General features: G+C 41.5%; 1 protein-coding gene across 3 annotated transcripts in view; it reads left to right on the top strand.

The window, feature by feature from the left end:
• Positions 1–212: 212 nt before the first annotated feature.
• Positions 213–21,582, top strand: part of fancd2 (FA complementation group D2) — a 64,633-nt gene continuing 43,263 nt past the window's right edge. For 2 of the 3 annotated variants that reach the window (XM_067998448.1, XM_067998447.1), the window contains exons 1-18: positions 214–312; positions 2,669–2,809; positions 3,895–3,962; positions 4,689–4,792; positions 7,118–7,178; positions 7,278–7,330; positions 8,079–8,157; positions 10,596–10,720; positions 12,259–12,346; positions 14,161–14,265; positions 14,734–14,828; positions 15,462–15,570; positions 16,649–16,684; positions 18,158–18,304; positions 19,224–19,358; positions 19,474–19,605; positions 20,932–21,039; positions 21,253–21,362. In XM_067998448.1, coding sequence (XP_067854549.1) covers positions 270–312; positions 2,669–2,809; positions 3,895–3,962; positions 4,689–4,792; positions 7,118–7,178; positions 7,278–7,330; positions 8,079–8,157; positions 10,596–10,720; positions 12,259–12,346; positions 14,161–14,265; positions 14,734–14,828; positions 15,462–15,570; positions 16,649–16,684; positions 18,158–18,304; positions 19,224–19,358; positions 19,474–19,605; positions 20,932–21,039; positions 21,253–21,362 — 1,739 coding nt within the window. In that variant the 5' untranslated portion in view covers positions 214–269. Of the gene's footprint in view, positions 313–2,668; positions 2,810–3,894; positions 3,963–4,688; positions 4,793–7,117; positions 7,179–7,277; positions 7,331–8,078; positions 8,158–10,595; positions 10,721–12,258; positions 12,347–14,160; positions 14,266–14,733; positions 14,829–15,461; positions 15,571–16,648; positions 16,685–18,157; positions 18,305–19,223; positions 19,359–19,473; positions 19,606–20,931; positions 21,040–21,252; positions 21,363–21,582 lie in introns of all 3 variants that reach the window. The other variant, XR_010966045.1, reaches the window with a different exon arrangement.

Genomic DNA, 21,582 nt, shown 5'->3' with positions numbered 1-21,582 from the left:
ATTTTCTGTTTCTTTAAAAAAAAAATTGGAAAAAAAAATGCATGGAATTTGAATCCCAAATGAGAGAGTCTGAGGCAGCCCCGCCTCCACGAAGAAAGACTACACGTCCCGTGATGCACCGTTCCCGCCGCGCACGCGCAATGTGCCGCGGCGATGGGCGGCGACGCATGCGCGGTGGCCTCGCTCCAGTGGCGGGCTGGACGATTGCGAATGTCAGTCAGCCGCGAGTAGAGCGGGGAGCCGTGAGAGTAGGCCTGAGCTTGGGAACCATGGTGGCCAAAAAAAGACACTCTAAGTCAGCCGATAATCACGGTGAGGTTAATCTCAAAGACATATCAAGTAACTAAATCCATAACTTATCATTATTTTTAAGTCTTTGACACCAATTCGCTTGCGTTTGCTGTTTTGTTTTGTTTTTCCATAATTTTCACAGAGGGAATCTTCTTAATTTTTCTAATCTCCACGGACCACACACCACCTCCCCCTATCCTTCAGCAGTGCCCCATCTAAGGTGTGATGTGGAGATGCCGGTGATGGACTGGGGTTGACAATTGTAAACAATTTTACAACACCAAGTTATAGTCCAGCAATTTTATTTTAAATTCACAAGCTTTCGGAGTCCTGAACATTTCGGACTTCTGAACATTTACCTGAGGAAGGAGGAAGTCTCCGAAAGCTTGTGAATTTAAAATAAAATTGCTGGACTATAACTTGGTGTTGTAAAATTGTTTACAACCATCTAAGGTGGTCACTAGGCTCTGATAGAAGATAGAAGGATGCTCCCCTTTTCCATTCACAGGACAAATACAGATGGGTGAGGCCATTGGCCCATCTTTGTACATCCAGCTAGAAAAAGCTACATCACCACATTCAGCTGTCGCAAGGTTTTTGCCTCCACGACTTCACCCAGAAGTCCAGGCTGGCAAACTCTTGCTCAAATGATTGCCAGCCCTGGCAAAAAATAGACCTGCTGAAGGCTGCCTCAACTGACTTGGGTCTGCTTCTGGTCCTGGATCAATTAAAAGTGCTCTGGATAAAAGCAAAAGAAAGACTTGCATTTATACGGCGCCTTTCACAACCTCAGGACGTCCTAAAGTGCTTTACAGCCAATGATTTACTTTTTGAAGCATAGTCACTGTTGTAATGTAGGAAAAGAATATTTCAACACAGTCTTGCTGGGAAGGGGAATGCAGTCTACTAATTTTTGAAGTTTAATTTGAATTACCTGTTGATTTGAATTTTTTGAGCACAAAAAGGTAAGTACTGTTTTAGTTAAATTGCTTAATTCAAATGAATAATTAGATTTTTTGTGTGTGCAAAAATGTCTTTGAATTAACAGGAGTAAAAGGAATAACAATGAAATTGCGTTAATTCTCTGCTCTTCATCCAGAATGACATTCACCTTCAAATTGGACCTCATCTTTCTACATGCCAGTGTAATGTCAGTCTTGCAGCTATAACAAGCTTTGGGGATTTGAATATCTTAGTTGGCACTGGATACACAATGGTCACAACTTTGTCTGATCCAATTTTCCATCCAATTTTCTCCTTTTATCCTATCACTCCTTAAGATAGTGGCACAGATTTCTGGCGCTCTGGCCCCTCTCCCAAGTTACCATTCTGAGCATGTGACCTTGAATGGTGTCAGTAAGCTATTTGGTCATGTGAGCCACCATTGACCATTCTAATCCTGTCCCTATCTTGCTTATGGTGTACACACACGCAACAGGATGACTGGATAGTAAACCAGGAACAGCACCTTTTTTCTTGTTAAGCCTGTGAATGTTAAAGCCAGTAAAAACCCTATTTTTTAACCTCTTGAGAACTGGCTTTGAATCTAACCCAGGCAGTTTGAATAAGCATCAATGAAATTATTTGTGCATTGCCTTGACCCAGTTCCTACTGAGCCCAAAATCACCCAGAATTTGGTATTAATCGTAATCTTGTGCAGAAAAGCTCTGGGCTGGTGTCAGAAATGAGAAGTAGCGCCTTGATGCAGTCGGGCGCGCTGTTCTGAATTTTACGTATGGGTTAGATTTTCTGCTCATTGACAATGAATGGGTGGAGAAATCTAGTTTATAATGTGCCTTGTTGGGGTCAGTGTAGAGGCAGTGTTATCCTCCATCTCCAACTGATACGTTATCCTCCATCTCCAACTGATACAGCATTCTCTCTGAAAATTTGTAATTGGCATTAAAAATTAACAGTAGACAGATTTCTGACATTTGACCACATGTCAATGTAAGTGATTGTGACTTCAGTACAGTAACTCCTAAACTTTTCATATGTTGGTGGAAATACTGCTGCTGCACTTGAGTGCTTGATGCTGATACTGGATGGCAAAAGTAGAGAATGTTCCAGCCTCTACAATACATAATGATAATGGTAATCCAGGCATTGAAAAGGAATTATCCCAGGGCAGAAATATAGTTTGACCCTCATCGGTGTTTGTGAAACAGAAAACTAAAGTATGTTTGGGCTGGTTTATAACAAAGTTTCAAAGCTCTTAATACCATAGTGTTTCTGCTGTCGTTGGCATGCAGATTATGAATTGATGCTAAAGTGTGTTGTATATAAAAAAAAAATCAACAACTTCCAAAGAGAACAAAAAAAAAGTACAATAATTTCTTAATGAAGAGAGCTTTTTTTTTGTGGTGATTTTTCTCAGGGGCAAAGAAGAGCAAAATTGGTGGGAGAGAACGAACCACATGTGCCCAGGAGGGAGAGGTGGGAGATGATACAGTGTTTGTACAGCTGCTGAAAACATCTGGAGTGATTCTGAAGTATGGAAGCCAACCAAATAAACTAAGTATGTTGTTCAAAAGAGACTGCTACCTAAAACCTCACATTGATTTGTGTTTAAAATTTTGTTACTAATTTTCATTTGCCCAAGTAAATATAGAATAGTGGATACCCAGGAATGACATTGAAGCAGTAGTCTCATCAGGACTTTGGATGGTTTATGTACAGAATAATATATAATAGATACATGGGAGTGATTGCAAACCAGTAATTATATCCAAGTGTTCAGATGACATCTCAAACGGCGAAGTTATAAACTACTGAAGCTATCATTTAAACTTTGGGAGTTATTTTTTATTCCTTTGCAATCATTGAGTGTCCTGTCGGTATCCACCCTGAAGGACTAAAGATTTGATGTCAGCATTGGAAATGTATTGGGTGATAACAGTTGATGAGACATTATTACAAAGATTTAATTATGGTCTTCTAATATTAATTTTTCATTGCAAAGTGCTACCCACACAACTGACCCAGCATCTACAGCCTTTTGGAGGAGAGAGTTCCAAATTTCCCCCACCCTTTGTGTGAAAAAGTGAGTGCCTCTGTTGATCTGATGGAGATTGACCGTACTATCTGAAGCTCTTTTCTTGCTCAGTACTTGCCCAGTTCAGGTGTGCCTTCTGCATCTGGTCAATCATGTGGGACATTACAGCCAATTCCAATTCTGGCCATACTTAACATTTGCACATGCACACTACCTGCAGGGGCCACTGACTGATGTTTTTGACCCCTTAATGGTGATGCTAAGAACACTTGTTCTTTTACTTTTGGCATCTGGCTTTGAATCCAGCTCGGTCTGACTAAATAAAAGTCTTCATTGCTGTAGTGGTTCTTTATGAAATAAATTTGGGGATGTCTCAACCTAGTTTTTAGTTTCTTGACTTGACGGTTTCAGACTGACATGTGTTGTAGCTGTGGGTGGGGAGAGAGAGTGAGCGAGCATAAAAGGGCAGCGATAAAGTGAGGAATAATTGTTGAATACCAAAGATCTAAAACCCCAGAACATACAGGAATCTGTACTCTGTCAAATTCTGTGTGTGCTTAAATCATCCTTTAATGAGTTAATATAATTTTGATTTTTAATCATTGTAGCTTTGGACCAAGCAGTTTTTCAAAAGAAGCTTTATCAAGCTTTGCGGAAGCACCCACGTTATCCTAACGTAAGACTTTATCTTATTTCAAATTGTTATCTTTTACTGTAATTGGTTGGGTACGTGCTTGTTAGCAAAAGCAATTGGTCAGTGAAAATTTAATGTCAAGTATCCTTAGGTTCGCAGTAATCCATAACTTCATTCTAATGAATGTTTAGAACTTCCGACTGGTTGGTTCCTTGAAGTCTCATTAGGTAAATACTTTGCCTGGTGTAGCAGTAAGAAGATTCCTTTTCAGTCTCTGGTCTGTGCTGAGTTATCTGATCCTAGCCAGGGAAGCCATGGAATTGCCACAGTTGGACTCAACACCCCTACAATAAGAAGGAGAAACGTTGGCCAGGGTGCCTGCTGCTGATTGCTGTCCAGTGACCCCTCCTGGAAGTGTGGACATGGGTTGAGGTCACGATTGAGCTCAGCTGTGATGCGGTACGATAGCCTGCAGACGTTCACTGTCTAGGCTCAGAGTAGAAGAATGCCTTTGAAACTGTACCCCAGTAAGTAATCAACCCCTTTAGGAGAGGAGGACAAGGGTAGGAAATTGTCTGGAAAGAGAACCTTTCAACTGCCCTCATGAATATTTTGTGGTTAGTTTAAAAGTATCGTTAGCAGAAATCTGAGAGCAGATGACTGCTGCTCTTTTGGTGTTCTGTGTGTTTGGATGGTTGGAAGATTCTTGGGCTGCAGGAACAGTGGATGCCTATTGTTAAGAACTAATGTGAGCTGTGTTATTTGCAGGTTGTGCAGGAGTTTATAAGTGGCTTGGAGTCACACATCGAGGACAGGGACAAGTTCAGAAACTGCCTCTTACCCTGTGGGCAATCCCAAGAGGGAGAATCAAGGTACACCATAGTTGTATCAATGACGTAACTTGCAATGTTTGAACGTGCTGTGCCTGATAAAGTAAGTTAAAACGCTTCACTGTAAAGTTTCTAAGTTTTTGGTCATTTAGTTTCTGCTACTTTTCTTCTAGTCTCCCCTGTAGGCATTGACTTCTTGCTGGGGTAAGGTTCCACGGCACTGGTTGCCCACTGATGCCTCACTCAGCTGGTCATCATTATTGGTGTGTAGGCCTAGACAATGAGAGCTTGCACGTTATTCAACTGCAACACAGCCAAGCTTGGTTCCAGCAAGATTCACTAGATAGTGATCAGAAGTGGGGACCCTGGCTGATTTCCCCTTCTCTAACCCAGAGGCATGAAAGCAATTGTAGAATTGTACTGCACAACTAGGATCAGCTAACTTAGTACAGATCAAGATCAAATCTAAGACCTTCCTGGTCTGCGTGGCTTAGCTGCTGACTGGATAAATTCATTGAGTCATTGGGAGTACTTTGATACTGCACTCTTAATCTGATGAATAAAATAATATAAAATCATTTGAAGGGTGATTTGTAACCTGGGAAGACCCAGAGGTAAGGCGCAAATTCACATGCATGATTAGCCACACAGTGAATTTCTAATTTAGGCCTGGCTGTCGAGGGAAAGCCTAATTAGAGGTCAAGTTCTTTTCAAAGGGGAACAAGAGTCACCCTGCTGTTCAAAGTGCACCTAATAATGGCTTTAATAGTCAAAGGTTTGGAACCAGGTCACTTACCTGCCTTTTGCCTAGGGATGGTATCGTGCTCAAAAGGCACGGAGAGGAGAACATGTGGAGAAAGTAATGAATGACTGACTGTTTTCTTTTAACAAAAAACAGTTCCTATGTGCTGAATGGATGTTTCTTGATGCATCAGAGAAAAAGGGGAAGATCTTCTGTTCCAGCACTATTTCCCAAGTATTGGTCAATACAATAAGTTTTTCTAGCTACTTACCCTGTTGCAACTATGAAGCAATTATCTAAATAAACATAATCTAAAATTGATCAATTGTTTCTGCAAATGAAGAACCTATTGATCAATCTATATTAAACACAGTTTGAAAATTTTGACGGTGTCCTCTTCTACTGAATTGACTGATCCACGGTGTGTTGCCCCTTTTTACTGATCTGATTGGCTCTGTACCAATGTGGATAAAGCCAGGCCAGGCAAGGGCAGCGATTGGGGGGTCTTTGCAGTTTTTACGCTAATGGTGGCAGTAACAGTGGAACTTGGCTAGCTTGCAGCACAAAATGCTGGCTCCTGCTCCGGAGTGCTTCAGCTTTGTTCCTGGTCCAGTAGGATCTGCCCTGTGCTGTGGCTTCATTGTTGGCCCCTTCACTGCTTCACTTTCCTGGCCTCGGGTTCTGAGCAGGGGTGAAGGAGAGACACAGTCCCTCTTGCAGTGAGGGAGAGAGTGTGTTTGGGGAAGAGAAGAGGGAGAAGAAGACGACACATTTAGGGGAGTGGGGAAAAGATGAGAAACTCTGTTGTGGTATGGGAAAGAGAGTGAGTGAGAGAGAGACCCTTGGCTGTGAAGAAGTAAGCATTGCTGGGAGCTTAGGGCACTAATAATGGCAGCTTGCCAGTTTGCAACCTGTGGAAATTCAGGAAGAATATCTCGCTCCACAGCCAGAAATAGATGGAAGGGTTACCTTTGAGCAGGTGACAATAGACCTATCTGCTGGATAAATTGCGAACACACTCGCTGACTTACGCACCGGGCACCTCATTCGTGACATCCCGGCATCACCTAATCCCGACAATTCAGTGGACCATGTCCTGTCCCAGTAGGAGTCAATTCTGTCAGCAACTGCATGGGAAATGAACTTTTCTACAATATTTCCTCCCACTCCAGCCCAGGTCCCACATTCCCATATCTAGGCTCCCAGACCTTGACTCGCACCTGCACCTTGCCTTAACTCTCCACGCTAACCCTATATCCTGTGCTTTTTTAGATGATCTCAGCCAGGGCAGCAATTGGAAAATGACAATTGGGCTTGGCGCACCTGGGCTAGGGAAGGAAAACTCTGGTAAGGTTTGCACTCAGAGTCTCTATCCTGTAATTCCTGCTGGAAATTGTGCATGTTTTGATTGAGGGCAAGATCAGGCTATGATGCCTTCCACGGTCATGTAGCCTGGTGACACTCACATGAAGAATGGACATTTAGTCGTGTCGTAGGGCTGTCAGCACTGTGGAGCCATATCCCAGTGAAAGGCAAAAAAAAAAATTAATTTCCATTATCAAATTATAACTTGCTGTTGGCAGTTTTATTTATGTTCTACGGGTGTATTCATTTATTTATTACAGTAACACCTTGAACTATCAGGAAAGTCTCATAAAGCTGCTTCTTGGGATCGAGATTCTGCAGGTAAGAGCAATTGCAAGCATTTGTAGTTAGCACACTGAATACTAAGTGCATTTTTCCTGTGGTTTACTCATGAGGCTATTGTTTTTCTTTTTCTTTTAGCCTCCTGTTATGAACACGCTATTTGAAAAAATTCCTGAATTTATATATGATTGGTAAGACGCACTTTTGTTCTTCAGTGCAGTTTATAGAGCCCCCATCACTTATAGCAGGCGCGTTGGCACTAACGTATTTGCCCTGTATACGTGTTGGACGGTTTAAAGGGGTAGCACTTATTATTGAACAAGGCTGTAGCAAATCACAACTGATGCTGTATCCCCACACAACTTAGAGGGGAATTAAGTACACAAGGTTTTTCTGGCATATCTTCCCTCAATCAATATCAAAAACAGATTGGGTGGTCATTCATCTAATTGCTGCTTATGGAATCTGGCTATGCTTTTGCCTATATAACGGCAGTGACTGCAGTTCAAAAAAGTAATGAATTGGATATGTAATCCTTTGGGATGTCCTGACTGATGTAAGAATGTGCTATCTGCAAGTTCGTTCTTTATTACAAAACTGTACTATTAAAATGGAGGTAGGAATAACAGAGACAACACCTAATATATCTTTTTATAAAGGTATTTTTCCATTTATGGCCATTTGGTTTTCTGAGGGAGGCTGGTAGCTCACAAGGTTTGATAATATCTCCTTGCGAGTTAACGTTGTGTTAGATTAGTGAAGAGTAATGTGGTAACATAGCATTTGCACTGATTAGGTGGGTTAAGCATTGAACTACTATCAGATCTTGTTGAATCTCATCTCATTGATATCCCCCCAAATACTCTTGTGAAAATAAATGGGTCCTTACAGTATGATGATGTTGGACAATCCCTTTTATACTCTTTTCTTCAATTGTAGTGTTCCAGAGGATGGGTTTAACATGCCGCGACTCATCATCAATCAGTTTAAATGGTTGGACAGGATCATAGATAATAAGGTAGGGGATATAAGATTTTTTTTCAAAGCTTTTTTCCCAAATGAAGGTAAATATTTTCATAATTGAAACATCTTGTGTTGTTTGTTCATTGATTAATTTGCTGCTTAGGCGTGTGTCTAGAACACATCTGTCTTCAGAATCGGTGATGTGGAGATGCCGGTGATGGACTGGGGTTGACAAATGTAAGGAATCTTACAACACCAGGTTATAGTCCAACTGTTTTATTTGAAAATCACAAGCTTTCGGAGGCTTTCTCCTTCGTCAGGTGAGTGTGGGAGAAAGCCTCCGAAAGCTTGTGATTTTCAAATAAAACAGCTGGACTATAACCTGGTGTTGTAAGATTCCTTACATTCAGAATTGGTGGCAAGGAGGATGGATACCTTATAGAGACCACCACTTAAAAGACAATTTGTTCTGATTTGTTTTTTCCCTTCTCTTCACCCCCCCCCCCCCCCCCCCCCCCACCGATTGCCCTCCCCCCCACCATGGGAAAGTGTTGTATCTGCTAGCTTTGTTTTTAACTACTAATCTTATACTAATCTTATAATTTAATTGATCATTGACCATGATCAATATAATATGGATGATTATTTGGTAACCAACACTTGAGTTAATAAATTTGTATAAGGCAATGGTTAGCCCATAGTTAGAAAACTGTGCAGATTTGGGTGCCCCATTATAGAAAGGATATTGAAAGCATAGAGCACTTATAGTTTAGATTTACTCGAGATACTGGCACTACTTCCACTGGAGCAGAAGAAGAATAAGAGGAGATTTTAGAGGTTTTCAAAATTATAGAATCATAGAAGTTTACAACGTGGAAACAGGCCCTTCGGCCCAACATGTCCATGTCGCCCAGTTTATACCACTAAGCTAGTCCCAATTGCCTGCACTTGGCCCATATCCCTCTATACCCATCTTACCCATGTAACTGTCCAAATGCTTTTTAAAAGACAAAATTGTACCCGCCTCTACTACTGCCTCTGGCAGCTCGTTCCAGACACTCACCACCCTTTGAGTGAAAAAATTGCCCCTCTGGACCCTTTTGTATCTCTCCCCTCTCACCTTAAATCTATGTCCCCTCGTTATAGACTCCCCTACCTTTGGGAAAAGATTTTGACTATCTACCTTATCTATGCCCCTCATTATTTTATAGACTTCTATAAGATCACCCCTTAACCTCCTACTCTCCAGGGAAAAAAGTCCCAGTCTATCTAACCTCTCCCTATAAGTCAAACCATCAAATCCCGGTAGCATCCTAGTAAATCTTTTCTGCACTCTTTCTAGTTTAATAATATCCTTTCTATAATAGGGTGACCAGAACTGTACACAGTATTCCAAGTGTGGCCTTACTAATGTCTTGTACAACTTCAACAAGACATCCCAACTCCTGTATTCAATGTTCTTTATGAAGGTTTTGATGGGTGAATAGGGAAATACCATTTCCTCTGGTTGGGGAGTCTGTGACTACAGGTCACCAATTTAAAATTGTCAGTTGGAGATCGAGGAGAAGTTAGAAATTTTTATGCAGAGAGTTATTGGAGCATGGATTTACGACAGGGTGTCGGCTGAGGCAGAGATCGTTGTATATTTTAAGGAAAGTGTAGCAGAAGATGCAGGGCTATGGTGAGAAAGCAGGGCGGTGGGACTCGTTTTGGCTTGCTCTAGCAAAGAGCTGGCACAAAAACGTTAGGCCGAATGGCCTCCTTCTGTGCTGTAAACTTAGAATTACATAGAATTAACAGCACAGTAACAGGCCTTTCGGCCCAACTGGTCTGTGCCAGTGTTTATGTTCCACTCCAGCTCCACAAGAAACTTTGTGGTTCACATCATCTACACGGAGTGCCATGCTGTGACACCAGCCATGAGTAAAGGACTTAAAATTGAAATAAAGCCATCACTACAAAAGTCCCCAGAATATGTCATTTAAAATGGATCCTGGGACTGATTGCATGTTAATAATCTATTGAGATTCAAATCTGTTAATTATCAGAATCTTTCAAGAAGATAATTATCTTGTAATCGCTCCTGGTTATTCTTTGTATTCTGGTGTTTAATTACATTAGTTTACTTTGGGGTTTGTGGATATATTAAATTCTTTGTGTTGTATCTGTATGTTGTTTATTGTAAACAATTTTACAACACCAAGTTATAGTCCAGCAATTTTATTTTAAATTCACAAGCTTTCGGAGACTTCCTCCTTCCTCAGGTAAATGTCAGTTGGAGATGTCATTTACCTGAGGAAGGAGGAAGTCTCCGAAAGCTTGTGAATTTAAAATAAAATTGCTGGACTATAACTTGGTGTTGTAAAATTGTTTACAATTGTCAACCCCAGTCCATCACCGGCATCTCCACATTATGTTGTTTATGGTATTGAAGTACTGGACTGGACACAGTGTAATCATTCCTGACTTGCCTGCATGCATGGTTTGTTCCAGGATTTGACTAGTAAGATCATGCAGCTGATTAGTGTTGCATCCCTTGAAATCCAGCGTGACATCATCACCAGCTTGCCAGAAATCCTGGAAGATGCTCAACACAATGAAATTGCCAAGGAACTGAAGTAAGCTAGATCTGGAATATTTGGTGCATGCCTGTTCAAATATTGACCAACCTAATTTCAGGAAGGGTGGAGTCAGGAGTTTTAAAACTCATTTGATTCCTGGGATGAGAGGGTTGTCCTATGAGGAAAGATTGAGTAGAAAGATTGAGAAGAATGAGAGGTGATATCATAAACATTTAAGATTCTAAGAGGGCTTGTCAGGGTAGATGCTGAGAGGATGTTTCCCCTGGCTAGATGGTCTAGAACTAGGGGGCATAGTCTCAGGATAACGGGTCAGACATTTAGGACTGAGATGAGGAGGAATTTCTTCACTCAGAGGGTCATGAATATTTGGAATTCTCTACCCCAGAGGGCGATGGATGCTCAGTTGTTGAGTATATTCAAGACTGAGATCGATAGATTTTTGGACACCAAGGGAATCAAGGGATATGGGGATAGGGCGGGAAAGTGGAGTTGAGGTAGAAGATCAGCCATGATCTTATTGAATGGCGGAGTAGGCTCGAGGGGCCGTATGGCTTATTCCTGCTCCTAGTTCTTATGTTTCTTATGTTTGCAGTTGGGTCAGTGCCTCTGGGCTAGAGAGTGGAAAAATCAATCTGGTGCCCACGTCTGATAACTATCCAATGACTCTTGCTGTAAAGTACATGTGTGAGGAAGGACTGGGCTTCACTATGACACCCTCACCCCACCATGTTAGGATTGGCTGAGGTACTGGAGAGGACCCTGAGCCCATGGAACTATACCCCAATCAGTGTCTCCAGTGGAGAAGAGAAAATTAGAGGGACAAATTAGATAGCTCTTTCGACGAGCCAGCACAGGCACGATGGGCCGAATGGCCTCCTGCGCTGTATCATTCTATGATTCTAAAGTACTGTTAACAGGATTTTTCTTAAATGTGGTAAAGTAAGTTTTATATTCACACTGGAATTTCAATCAGTGGTGGTGACAACTTTCTAGTTGTAGAAATTACTGTCATAGCTGTGAGCCTAATAATAAGCTACATTTTGTAACAGCTTAACCTGGCAAGAGATTTGTGATAATATCCAAATAGTAGAGATTTAACTATCCAAAGAAATAGTCCAAACTGTAAAATACAATTACCAAATTTGACAATCGGAATGTAACAAAATTCTCCACTGTCTGGGTGAGCACTTATATTTTTCCTTCTGCTGTTCTGTTTTTTTTTGAAGAAGAAAATCATTTTTCCACTCCAATTTTAATGTAACCGCAATTATACACAACACCCCAAGTGTGATCTGGTCAGTACATAATAAAAGCCTTAGCATAACCTCTGTCGACTTCATTGCACTGTTCTGCCTATTCATCCCCACATTCTGTTTGCTCTTTTTAATTGCTTTTCCATATTGTCTCAACATTGAAAGTTAAGTCTATGTTATTATTCACAAGAATCTTTACAAATCTCCATCTGCAAATTTGATTCAATTTACTATATACCTATATCGATCTTGAGTGGTTTTTCATTTTTGAGTTAACTCATATTTCCAGCCAGTTGTACATGTTTTTATTCTTTCTGACAGTTCCTTGTTGCAACAGAACACCCAGTTGACAGTGCCCATCCTGGATGCTCTCTCCAGCCTCAATCTACGTGCTGAGCTATTGACAGAGGTGAGGTTCCCACACCCCCTCCCTACAGAATTTCAATATTTAAAGTATGATATTCCCTCGCTTCCTGCTCGGCTATAGAATGTGAGGACAGGTAATTGTAAAGTATCAAAATGGATAGAATCTCTTGCACTGCTCTTTCTTCCAAAATTGATTCTATGGGCTGCAGTTGAGAACAGAAAGCAAGATGGCATTACAAATACATTTCAGTTGTGGTAATTGTCGGGGCACCACAATTTGCCTAAATGTCTCAAATTGGGGGGTGGGGGGGGAGACAAAGTCAGCCATTACGCATGTTCCTGCTGGAAAAGTGTATACATAGACTTGATCTGGAATGGACTGCCTGAAAAAGTGGTGGAAGCTGATTCAGTAGTAACATTCAAAAGGGAATCAGATATATACTTGAAAAGAAGAAATTTGCAGGACTTTGGGGAACGAGCAGGGGAATGGGACTAATTGGATAGCTCTTTCAAAGATCCGGCACCAACACGATGGGCCAAATGGCCTCCTTCTATGCTGTATGATTCTATGACTTAGGGCGACGATAGGATCCGGCTCAACTATGATGTCAGATAACTTGCTGATGGTTGTTGGGGCAGGAAAGAAGAGATCTTTATTTATTTAATTTGAAAGTAAACTTTACCTTTCTTTCTAGTCTCCACAAGCTATACACCAACTACAGTTGAGAATTGGCCAACCAACGTAGTTCTGCCATTCTAGGCATGAGTTGGCTGTTAAGCGTCCCAAAGAGGCCTGCGGAAGACTTTCTTTCCAATATATTCTCCCTGCCCAGTGAATAAACACCTAGCCTCCTCTAGAAACCTATCCCATTGGCACAGGAAAAATTGTAAATTGAGCAGAGTGGGGAATGGCGGGAAGAATACATTGGAAAGAAAGTCTTCCGCAGGCCTCTTTGGGACGCCCAACAGCCAACTCACGCCAATAATAGCAGAACTAAGGCGGAGGGGTGAGGGGAAGGTTTTATAATAAATACTCTTCCGTCTACGTATGTTACGCCTGGTGGAAAGACAACTACATGATGTGTGACCTAGTCTTCTGCCAATACCACTATTTAACCATCTGCTTGGAGCGAACGAGACTCGCCTGCTGATATTTCCCCCCTCACTTCTTATCTCTGAGAAACTCCTCCTCCATAAACAGTGCCTTCCTTCAGACATTCTCTGCTAAGAAGTCAATTTGGCTGTGATCAGTTGCCTTTGGCACTTTAAGGTACCGTGTCTTGGTACTTTTTCAATAAACCACCTCTTTTGAAAATGGTGACTCATGGGAGGGTACAGCTGTACACGCACATCAGTACCTGAGTGGTTAGTCTTCGTGTGAGAGCATGGACAATGATTGTCAGCTGGGTATTTGATCGTGAGGAACATTACAACTGAGCCCAATGTAGTCCTTATCAATATCTACACATGTGCTTCCAGCCGGGACTGCCGGATTGAAATCTGAAGCAGCAGTGCTGGTCTATTTTGTTTTAGCAGCTTCTTCCTAGCCTGGAGACTGAGGTTATTTGTAGCAGCCAAATTGCTGCCCCAGCTGAGATCAGGTAACTCGGGGAATGAACCAGGGACCTTTCTGATCAAATGGCTTAGTGTCACATTCATATGATGCATTTACTCATTGAGCAATATGGGTTCATAGCGTGCTGCTACTTTGAAAATGGTTTTGTTTGAAGTATGGATTTGAAATGAGAAATTTAAGACACATTGTAATTGCATATTCTGGAATCGAAAAACCAAAGGACTTTTTAACATTAAGAAAATACCTTCATGTGTGGTTCATTTCTCTTTTTTTACCTGCAGGTGCGTCACTCTGTCATGTCAACCCTGTCTGCAGTGAAACTTGACGATCTCCCTATAGTTGTCAAGTTCATTCTTCATGCCATCACAGCAGCAGATGCTATAGAGGTAAAACACATAAATACTCTTGTGCGCTTTAATGTTACAATTCCACAACCTATGATGAACTGTCGGCTTTCGCTCGAAATATAAACTACCCAACTTACCATGCTCTTGTGGAACTTGGTTTAATATTTAATCTGAAGGACTGCCCTTCTGACAGTGCAGCACTTCTTCAGTACTGCACTGAAGTGCCAGCCTAGATTATGTGTTCAAGCCTTGGAATGGAGCTTGAACCCACAACTTTCTGACTTGGAGGCGAGACTGTGACCAACTGAGCCAAACTAATGAGATGAGGCAATTAAATACTTTTCCAGAATTAGATTGTAGGAGAATTAATATTAGCCTATCAGGAATTTTATTCTGAAAGATGGACTTAGCTGCACCAGACATTGGTGCCGAGTGGCTTTCATCGATACAGTGAAGGAGCCTTAGTTTTGAACTCGGTTCACTTGGACTTGCGCTGTTTTTTTTAAGGTGATTACAGAACTGCGCAAGAATCTGGAATTGGAGTCGTGTGTGCTTCCTCCACAACTGCAGGCTAGCCAGGACAAACGGAAGCAGAAGATGGGGTACGATGTCAAAACAGTAGTATTAAGCATAAATGATCCAGCTGGAATTTTAACAGACCCTGTAATGCTGTGATGATATGCTGTGTATTTCTGTTTATGTTAATGTTTATATGACATTTTGTAACGGACCATTTGAGAATAAACTTTATGAAAAGTGTTCCATTCCCCAGTGTTGAGATCCCTCATCTTGTTGAGCAGAAAATAAAATTCAAGCTGAAGGGAGAAGGCAGATTAAAATGGACCCTGCCTCTCTGAATAGAAACATCTAAACCTTTTAATTCCCTGAGGAGATGACTTTTTAAAAATAATCCCCATCTGCAAAAGCTAGTGGAACAATTCACAGTAAGCTGTACGATTAGCTCTATCAAGCTGCAAACCTTTTGTAAATAAGCTTCTTAATTTTTAACCCATGAGTTCCCAATTTCCAAAATCTTTTAAAGAATTGTTGATTCGGAACCATGGTAATGCTCAACATGCAAGGCTGTATCATTTTATTTTGATGGAGTCCACCAAAATGCACCTGATGGTCTACATTTCGTCCACTTCAGGAGTTCCTTAAATACAATGCAATACTCACTCTGAAGATAAGACTCATGGACGATAACAGATGCTGATCAGTGGTTTTATGTTTAGGACCTCAGTGAATCAGGAGAACAGTGGTCACGACTGCGTCGCGATTATGTTCGATGTCATCAAAGCTGCTGTGCGGTTTCAGAAAGCGACAGCTGAAGCTTGGATTAAGGTGATCCCAAATGTCAATTCTTTATGCTGAAGAAGTTTTCAAGATCAAAAATTAAATGAGTTGACACAGTGAAGTTACTATGGTTTGGTATGACACTATTTTGGTTGTGGGCACCTGTGAACCACTTGGACACTGCTTGTCTTGCACAGGCCTGTCTTTGTGGAACGTAGCCAATTCTGGGAGCTGTGACTATATGTTCCTCTCTCTTTTATCTCCCACAAATTCTGTCTGACTCTCTCTCATGCCTACAGCGACGGATGTGATAATGTCTATCCTTGACCCTGAACTTGGATATCGAGTGGGAAGCTGTAAGATCAGCTGTTTCTTTTAAAATGGGGGTAATGTACAAGGAAACACTCACCTGCAGATAACAAAGATACCAAATAAAAGGCCTGCAAGTAAGGTTTGATTTAAAAAAAAACATATTTCTTCCTTTAATATATTACTTAAATTTCAGCACCACATTAAACACTTTGCCAGATCTGGTCTCAGTAAGATATTACTTGGTGGTAGAATTGTCAGGAGTAATACGTTCCTTATACCTTAGTGTGCAGCATAAGAGAGAACTAGAACTAGATAAAGCGAGTATAAACAACAGAAAGGGGAAACTACTAATTAACTTCTTTCCTCCTTGAAGGCATTGACTCTTCCTGGGGTACAATTGCAAGAGTGTCAGCATCCCTCCAGTTCTTTGGCCAAGTGGCTATTCTTTATGTGTGAGCTCAAATCGTGAGTGTTGGCAGGATATTGGAAAATGGAAGGAAACATAGCCAAGCCTAGTCCTGTCCTCAGTCAACACCCACACGTGCTCTTTCTAGTCGGACTGAATGGAGAGTGATCAGCAGCAGAACTGTGGCTGATTTTCACCTCTGTTCTGGTAAACCAGGTGTGCTGAGGCTATTATAGAGCCTCATCCGCTGCCCCAGTTGGGATCGTCTGTCTACGCACAGAGCGAGGATTAAACCTGGGACTTGCTTGTTCTTTATAGCTTAGTATCACACGGAACCTAACCATTTATTTCTAAGGTACAGATGTGCAGCAAAATAAAATGGCTGAGACTTGTTACTTTTTCTTGCAGGCTATTGAATGTGTAGATTCTGCTGCAGAGCACAAGGTAACTAATTCCCATTACTATCTGTGGTTTCTTGTCATTGTTGCTAATGGTGCTTGTTTTAAAAGGAAACCATGTCGGCTACTCTGTCCTGTGTTGAAGTAAATGATGCCAGTGAACTGAAAGAGCAGGCACCTCAATAGAGGCGGAATGTGCTGTGTAAACTGTTTTAGCCTGCCAAGTATAGGAAGATAGGAACAGGAGTAGGCCATTTAGCCCCTCGAGCCTATTCCGCCATACAACGAGATCATGGCTGATCTGTGACCTAACTCCATACACCCGCCTTAGCCCCATATGCCTTAATACATTTGGTCAACAAAATCTATCAATCTCAGATTTAAAATTAACAATTGAGCTAGTGTCAACTGACATTTGCGGAAGAGAGTTCCATCTTTTGCGTGTAGAAGTGTTTCCTAACTTCACTCCTGAAAGTCCTGGCTCTAATTTTTAGAATATGTCCCCTAGTCCTAGACTCCCCAACCAGCGGAAATAGTTTCTCTCTATCTACCCTATCAGTTCCCCTTAATATCTTGAAAACTTCGATCAAATCACCCCATAATCTTCTAAATTCCAGGGAATGCAACCCTAGTTTGTGTAATGTCTGCTCGTAATTTAACCCTTGGAGTCCAGGTATCATTCTAGTAAATCTACACTGCACTCCCTCCAAGGCCAATATATTCTTCCTAAGGTGCAGTGCCCAGAACTGATCACAGTACTCCAGGTGTTGTCTAACCAGGGATTTGTATAGCTGTAACATAACTTCTACCCCCCATAGTCAATATGGACCTTATTTAATGTGTAAGAGAGCAATGCTGTAGACTGATTCCAAACAAAGAGAGAATGAGTTTGCTTTGTTCTTTGATGGAAAACAAAATTCTGATGGAGTACTGAGCAAATGTGTAGTGCTCTATCTTGATTTGGAAAGGGGAGAACCTTAATAAAACCACATCACCCACTGTGGGAGGGATGATGGCTTCAGATTAGAAACAGCATCTGATAGCATTTGGCAGCATTTGACCCACTATCTGAGAAATTGCAAGCCCATGTCACTGCATGCATTTCGTCCTTTAACTAAGTGACAGGAGTGCATCCTGATCGTGGTTAGAGAAGCTTAAAGAGAGAGAGAGAAATGTTAGTGGTTGGAAGGGAGAAAGACATACATTACCACTTGCAGTCTTTCAAATTCCAGTATCAAAAAAAGTACAGAGGGCATTTGTTGAGAATATATCTGTTCTTGACAGCTGTTTACCATGGTGGAATTGGGAGAGATGCTGCATTCTACCTCTTTCTCCCACTGGCAAGAATTGCTGCATTTTCAAACTCAGGCCACAGATTGATTCGTTGTACTCAGTAGAACCTTGTACTGTGGAATATTTCTTGCTGTGGTGGGCGGAGGGGTTGCAGAATTCTCCCACTCTTTGCTATTAATGGTATTGAGCTGCTGGTATTTCATAACATTTTTGTTTCCTTTTGAAGGTTATAGATCTGCTGGTTCTCCTGATCCTCCACACAACCAGCACCAGCAATAGCAAGAAACAAGTGGAGAAACTGCTGCGCAGCAAGATCCGTCTCGGCCATATCAGGGATCAGCTGTTGCAGGTTGCATTCCGGAGTCATGCTGTGGTCAGTACCATCAGTTGACTGCGGTGGTTTTATTTCTTTGATGTCAAGTGTCTTAAACCTCCAGCTGAAATCTGCGATGGTTACTGTTCTAGCAAAGTTTAAACTAGGGCCGGCTTTCAAGTTTTGTATCACTGTGTATCAGTCTGATCCAAAGATTCATATTACATTTTTATTTTACAGCTATTAACACTGAAAAATGTTTCATTCTGCAAATATAGTCAGGTTTTGGGACATACATGCAACTGGTTGCAATGATTTCTGGGGTATAATTCCTTCTTAATCAATTTCAATAATTTCAACCAGCCTCCAAAGTTAGCTTAACCTTCTGTTCACTCCCTCCATGTACATTCGTCCTTCATCCTCTCCCTGTATTATATATTCCTCCCAGACATATTGCCTACCTCTATCTTCGTAGGTTACAGTAGCCACCCATTCTTCCTGGAATGCCCTGAGCACTAAGAATTCCCAATCTCCATACTTATTTGCTATTTAGCATTTTTCTTTTGCTTTTGAAAAAAAAAAATTGCAGACAAATAACAATTATGTGCTAACATTCTGGTTCACTGCTTCAATATTAACTCTTGACGACTCAGGATGTTTTAAAGAAGCAGCATTTCTTAATTTGGTTATCTTGGCAGTAAATTTGCCAATGCCAATAAACTTTCCAAATACATAATTAAATAAAAGCATAGGTTCAAGTTGTACTACTACAGTGCAAGGCCATCCATTTGTGAGAGCATGATTCTTTGCAACTGAGGCCTAATTCCTATTTTGCATCCTGTCAGTGCCACAGGCACTAGGTTCACTAAAAGCTTTGTATATAGCACATTGTGGTACACACTATTATGTGCCACTGTTGTTCCTCTCGGCCAGAAACAGCTCGATCCTTTGCTAAACATTCCATTTTTTTTTAATCCAGGTTGTCCGTGAGTACTTTCCCTCTGTACTGTCCTTGGCTCACACCCTGCTGAGATCCCCAGATGTGAGTGTGGTGTCGTTTGGCAGTCAGATGTATAAACATGCCTTTATGATGTTTGACTCCTACTGTCAGCAGGTAAGAGTAGGGCTTCTGTGAGTGTTTTTTTTTTAGAATCTTACACATTTGATGTTCAAATTGTCGCACTTTCTTGAATCCGGAAAACGTTGTGATTCTTCGCCTCTCTGTACAGGAGGTCGTTGGTGCAATGGTGACTCACGTTTGTAGCGGATTCACCGCAGAAGTGGATGTCTCGCTCGATGTGCTTACAGACTTAGTCTCCCAGAGCTCGTCTGCAATGGCTGTCTATGCTGTATTTGTGAAGGTAGATAGAAGGAATTCTGAGTAGAGAAGCAATTTTGTTTTGCATTTTCCTTTCAACTGAGACAGTTAAGTATCCAAGAATGTGGCACAGCTGGAAAAGTATTCCATTCTCAGTATACCAGTATCACATGCTGTAGAATGAAAGAAAGTCCAATATGCCTCACTGAGTGAGTTTAGGATTTAAGTTGTGTCTTCGAGGGAGGCATGTAGCAGAGTTCAGGTTTTTCTTTTAACTGTCAGCCTTGGCTCAGTGGTAGCACTCTCGCCTCTGAGTCAGAAGGTCATGGGACCACTTCAGAGACTTGAGCACATAATCTAGGCTGACACTAGTGCAGTACTTAGGGACTGCTGTACTGTCAAACTCCCATCTTTTGGATGAAATGATGAACCTATGCTCTATCTGTCCTCCTAAATGGATGTGAAAGATTCCATGGCACTATTCAAAGAAGAGCAGTGGAGAGGGGGGGTTCTCCTAGTGACCTGGCCATTTATCCCTCAACCAACACCACTAAAACATGATCTCAATACTGTTTGTGGGACCATGCTGTGTGCAAATTGGCAACCCCATTTGCCTATGTTACAACAGTGACTACACTTCAAAAGTACCTCATTGGCCTCAGCATGCAAAAAATGGCTACATAAATAAAGTTTCTTTGCCCTTCCTCCATCTGTCTGTTCATCCATCCAAATTAAGGTGAGTCACCCTGGGTTTTGCTCACATATTTCATAATGCCGTTGACAGATGCCCGGGAGTTAGCCTCCTGCCCACCTTCTTAGGTGCAGAATAGTGCGTGGTCTTCCTGACGTAAACAGAAGAAAACTAACAAGAATGGGTAGAAATTTCTATAGGAAGAAAGATGCATTCCTGTAGGTCCAAAGTGGTATGAAACTTCGTTAAATCTTAAAAGACGGCTACTCAGAATTGTATTTTAAGCCAGTTCTAAATCCAGTCCTTTTATGCAATGAGTTAATCAAGTAAAAGGACAAAAGTAAAAGGTCCTCTGCTTGTCACTGAGACGGTGAGGATTTCAGTACAATAACAAGGGAACAGGCGCTGCTTTATAACCTGCCTCTGGAATGCTGTGAGTGAAGCAGGATTGTTGCTCCCAACAGCGGGATTTTATGATGGCTTAATGTTCCGTTTGTTTACAAAGTTCTAAAACCGATGAGGCATGGTGCCTGCATCTGTTTCCTTTTCTAAATTGCATTTTAATCCACAGAAACGATGAGGGTAGCCCACGTTTCTCCGATAACTTAGCAGCGCTTTAAAATGTCTATAGTGGCATTCTTTACCGCGTCTTTAGTAAGTTTGTTTTTTAATTCACAGGGCATCTTGGATTACATGGACAACTTGTCTCCCCAACAGATTAGGAAGCTGTTTTTCATCCTCAACACACTGGCTTTTAGTAGAGGACAGGAAGGCAGCCACATTCAGGTGAGACAGAGAATCTGAAAATCCCAGAAGACACTCTGGTTTCTCATGCTTGTGCTCTAGAGCCCTTTTGCAAGCTCGGATGGTTGGTCTGATTTAAACCTGCATTTGTGTGCGCGTGACAAGTATTTTCTTTACCTACAAAAACTAGCCCCTGCAGTAATGGTCCATGTTAATTAGAGGGATTGTTAACAGTTGCCTTGTCCTATTCCACAGGATGACATGCACATTGTCATCAGGAAACAGCTGTCCAGTACAATATCCAAATACAAGCGGATTGGGATCATTGGGGCAGTCATGATGGTGGGCTGTATGGCTTATGACAGGTATTGTAATATACATATCATCTCATATAATGTTTAATGATTCTGGGGGTCAAATGCTATAGCAAGGGTTTTGAAAGAGTGGATGGGTGGCTTTTTTTTCAATGAGGCTGATTTTTACAAAAATGTGAAGCCCCAAGCCTAAAAATGTGTAGACCGTATTTCTTTGCAAGTCTAATCCATGAATAGCCTCCCTGTGTGACATGCCTTCCTCAGCCAAGAC

The sequence above is a fragment of the Heptranchias perlo genome, chromosome 17 (assembly GCF_035084215.1).
Source record: "Heptranchias perlo isolate sHepPer1 chromosome 17, sHepPer1.hap1, whole genome shotgun sequence".
Taxonomy (NCBI): domain Eukaryota; kingdom Metazoa; phylum Chordata; class Chondrichthyes; order Hexanchiformes; family Hexanchidae; genus Heptranchias; species Heptranchias perlo.
Note: the sequence above shows the minus strand (reverse complement) of the source record. Positions and strands in the feature narration are given on the sequence as shown.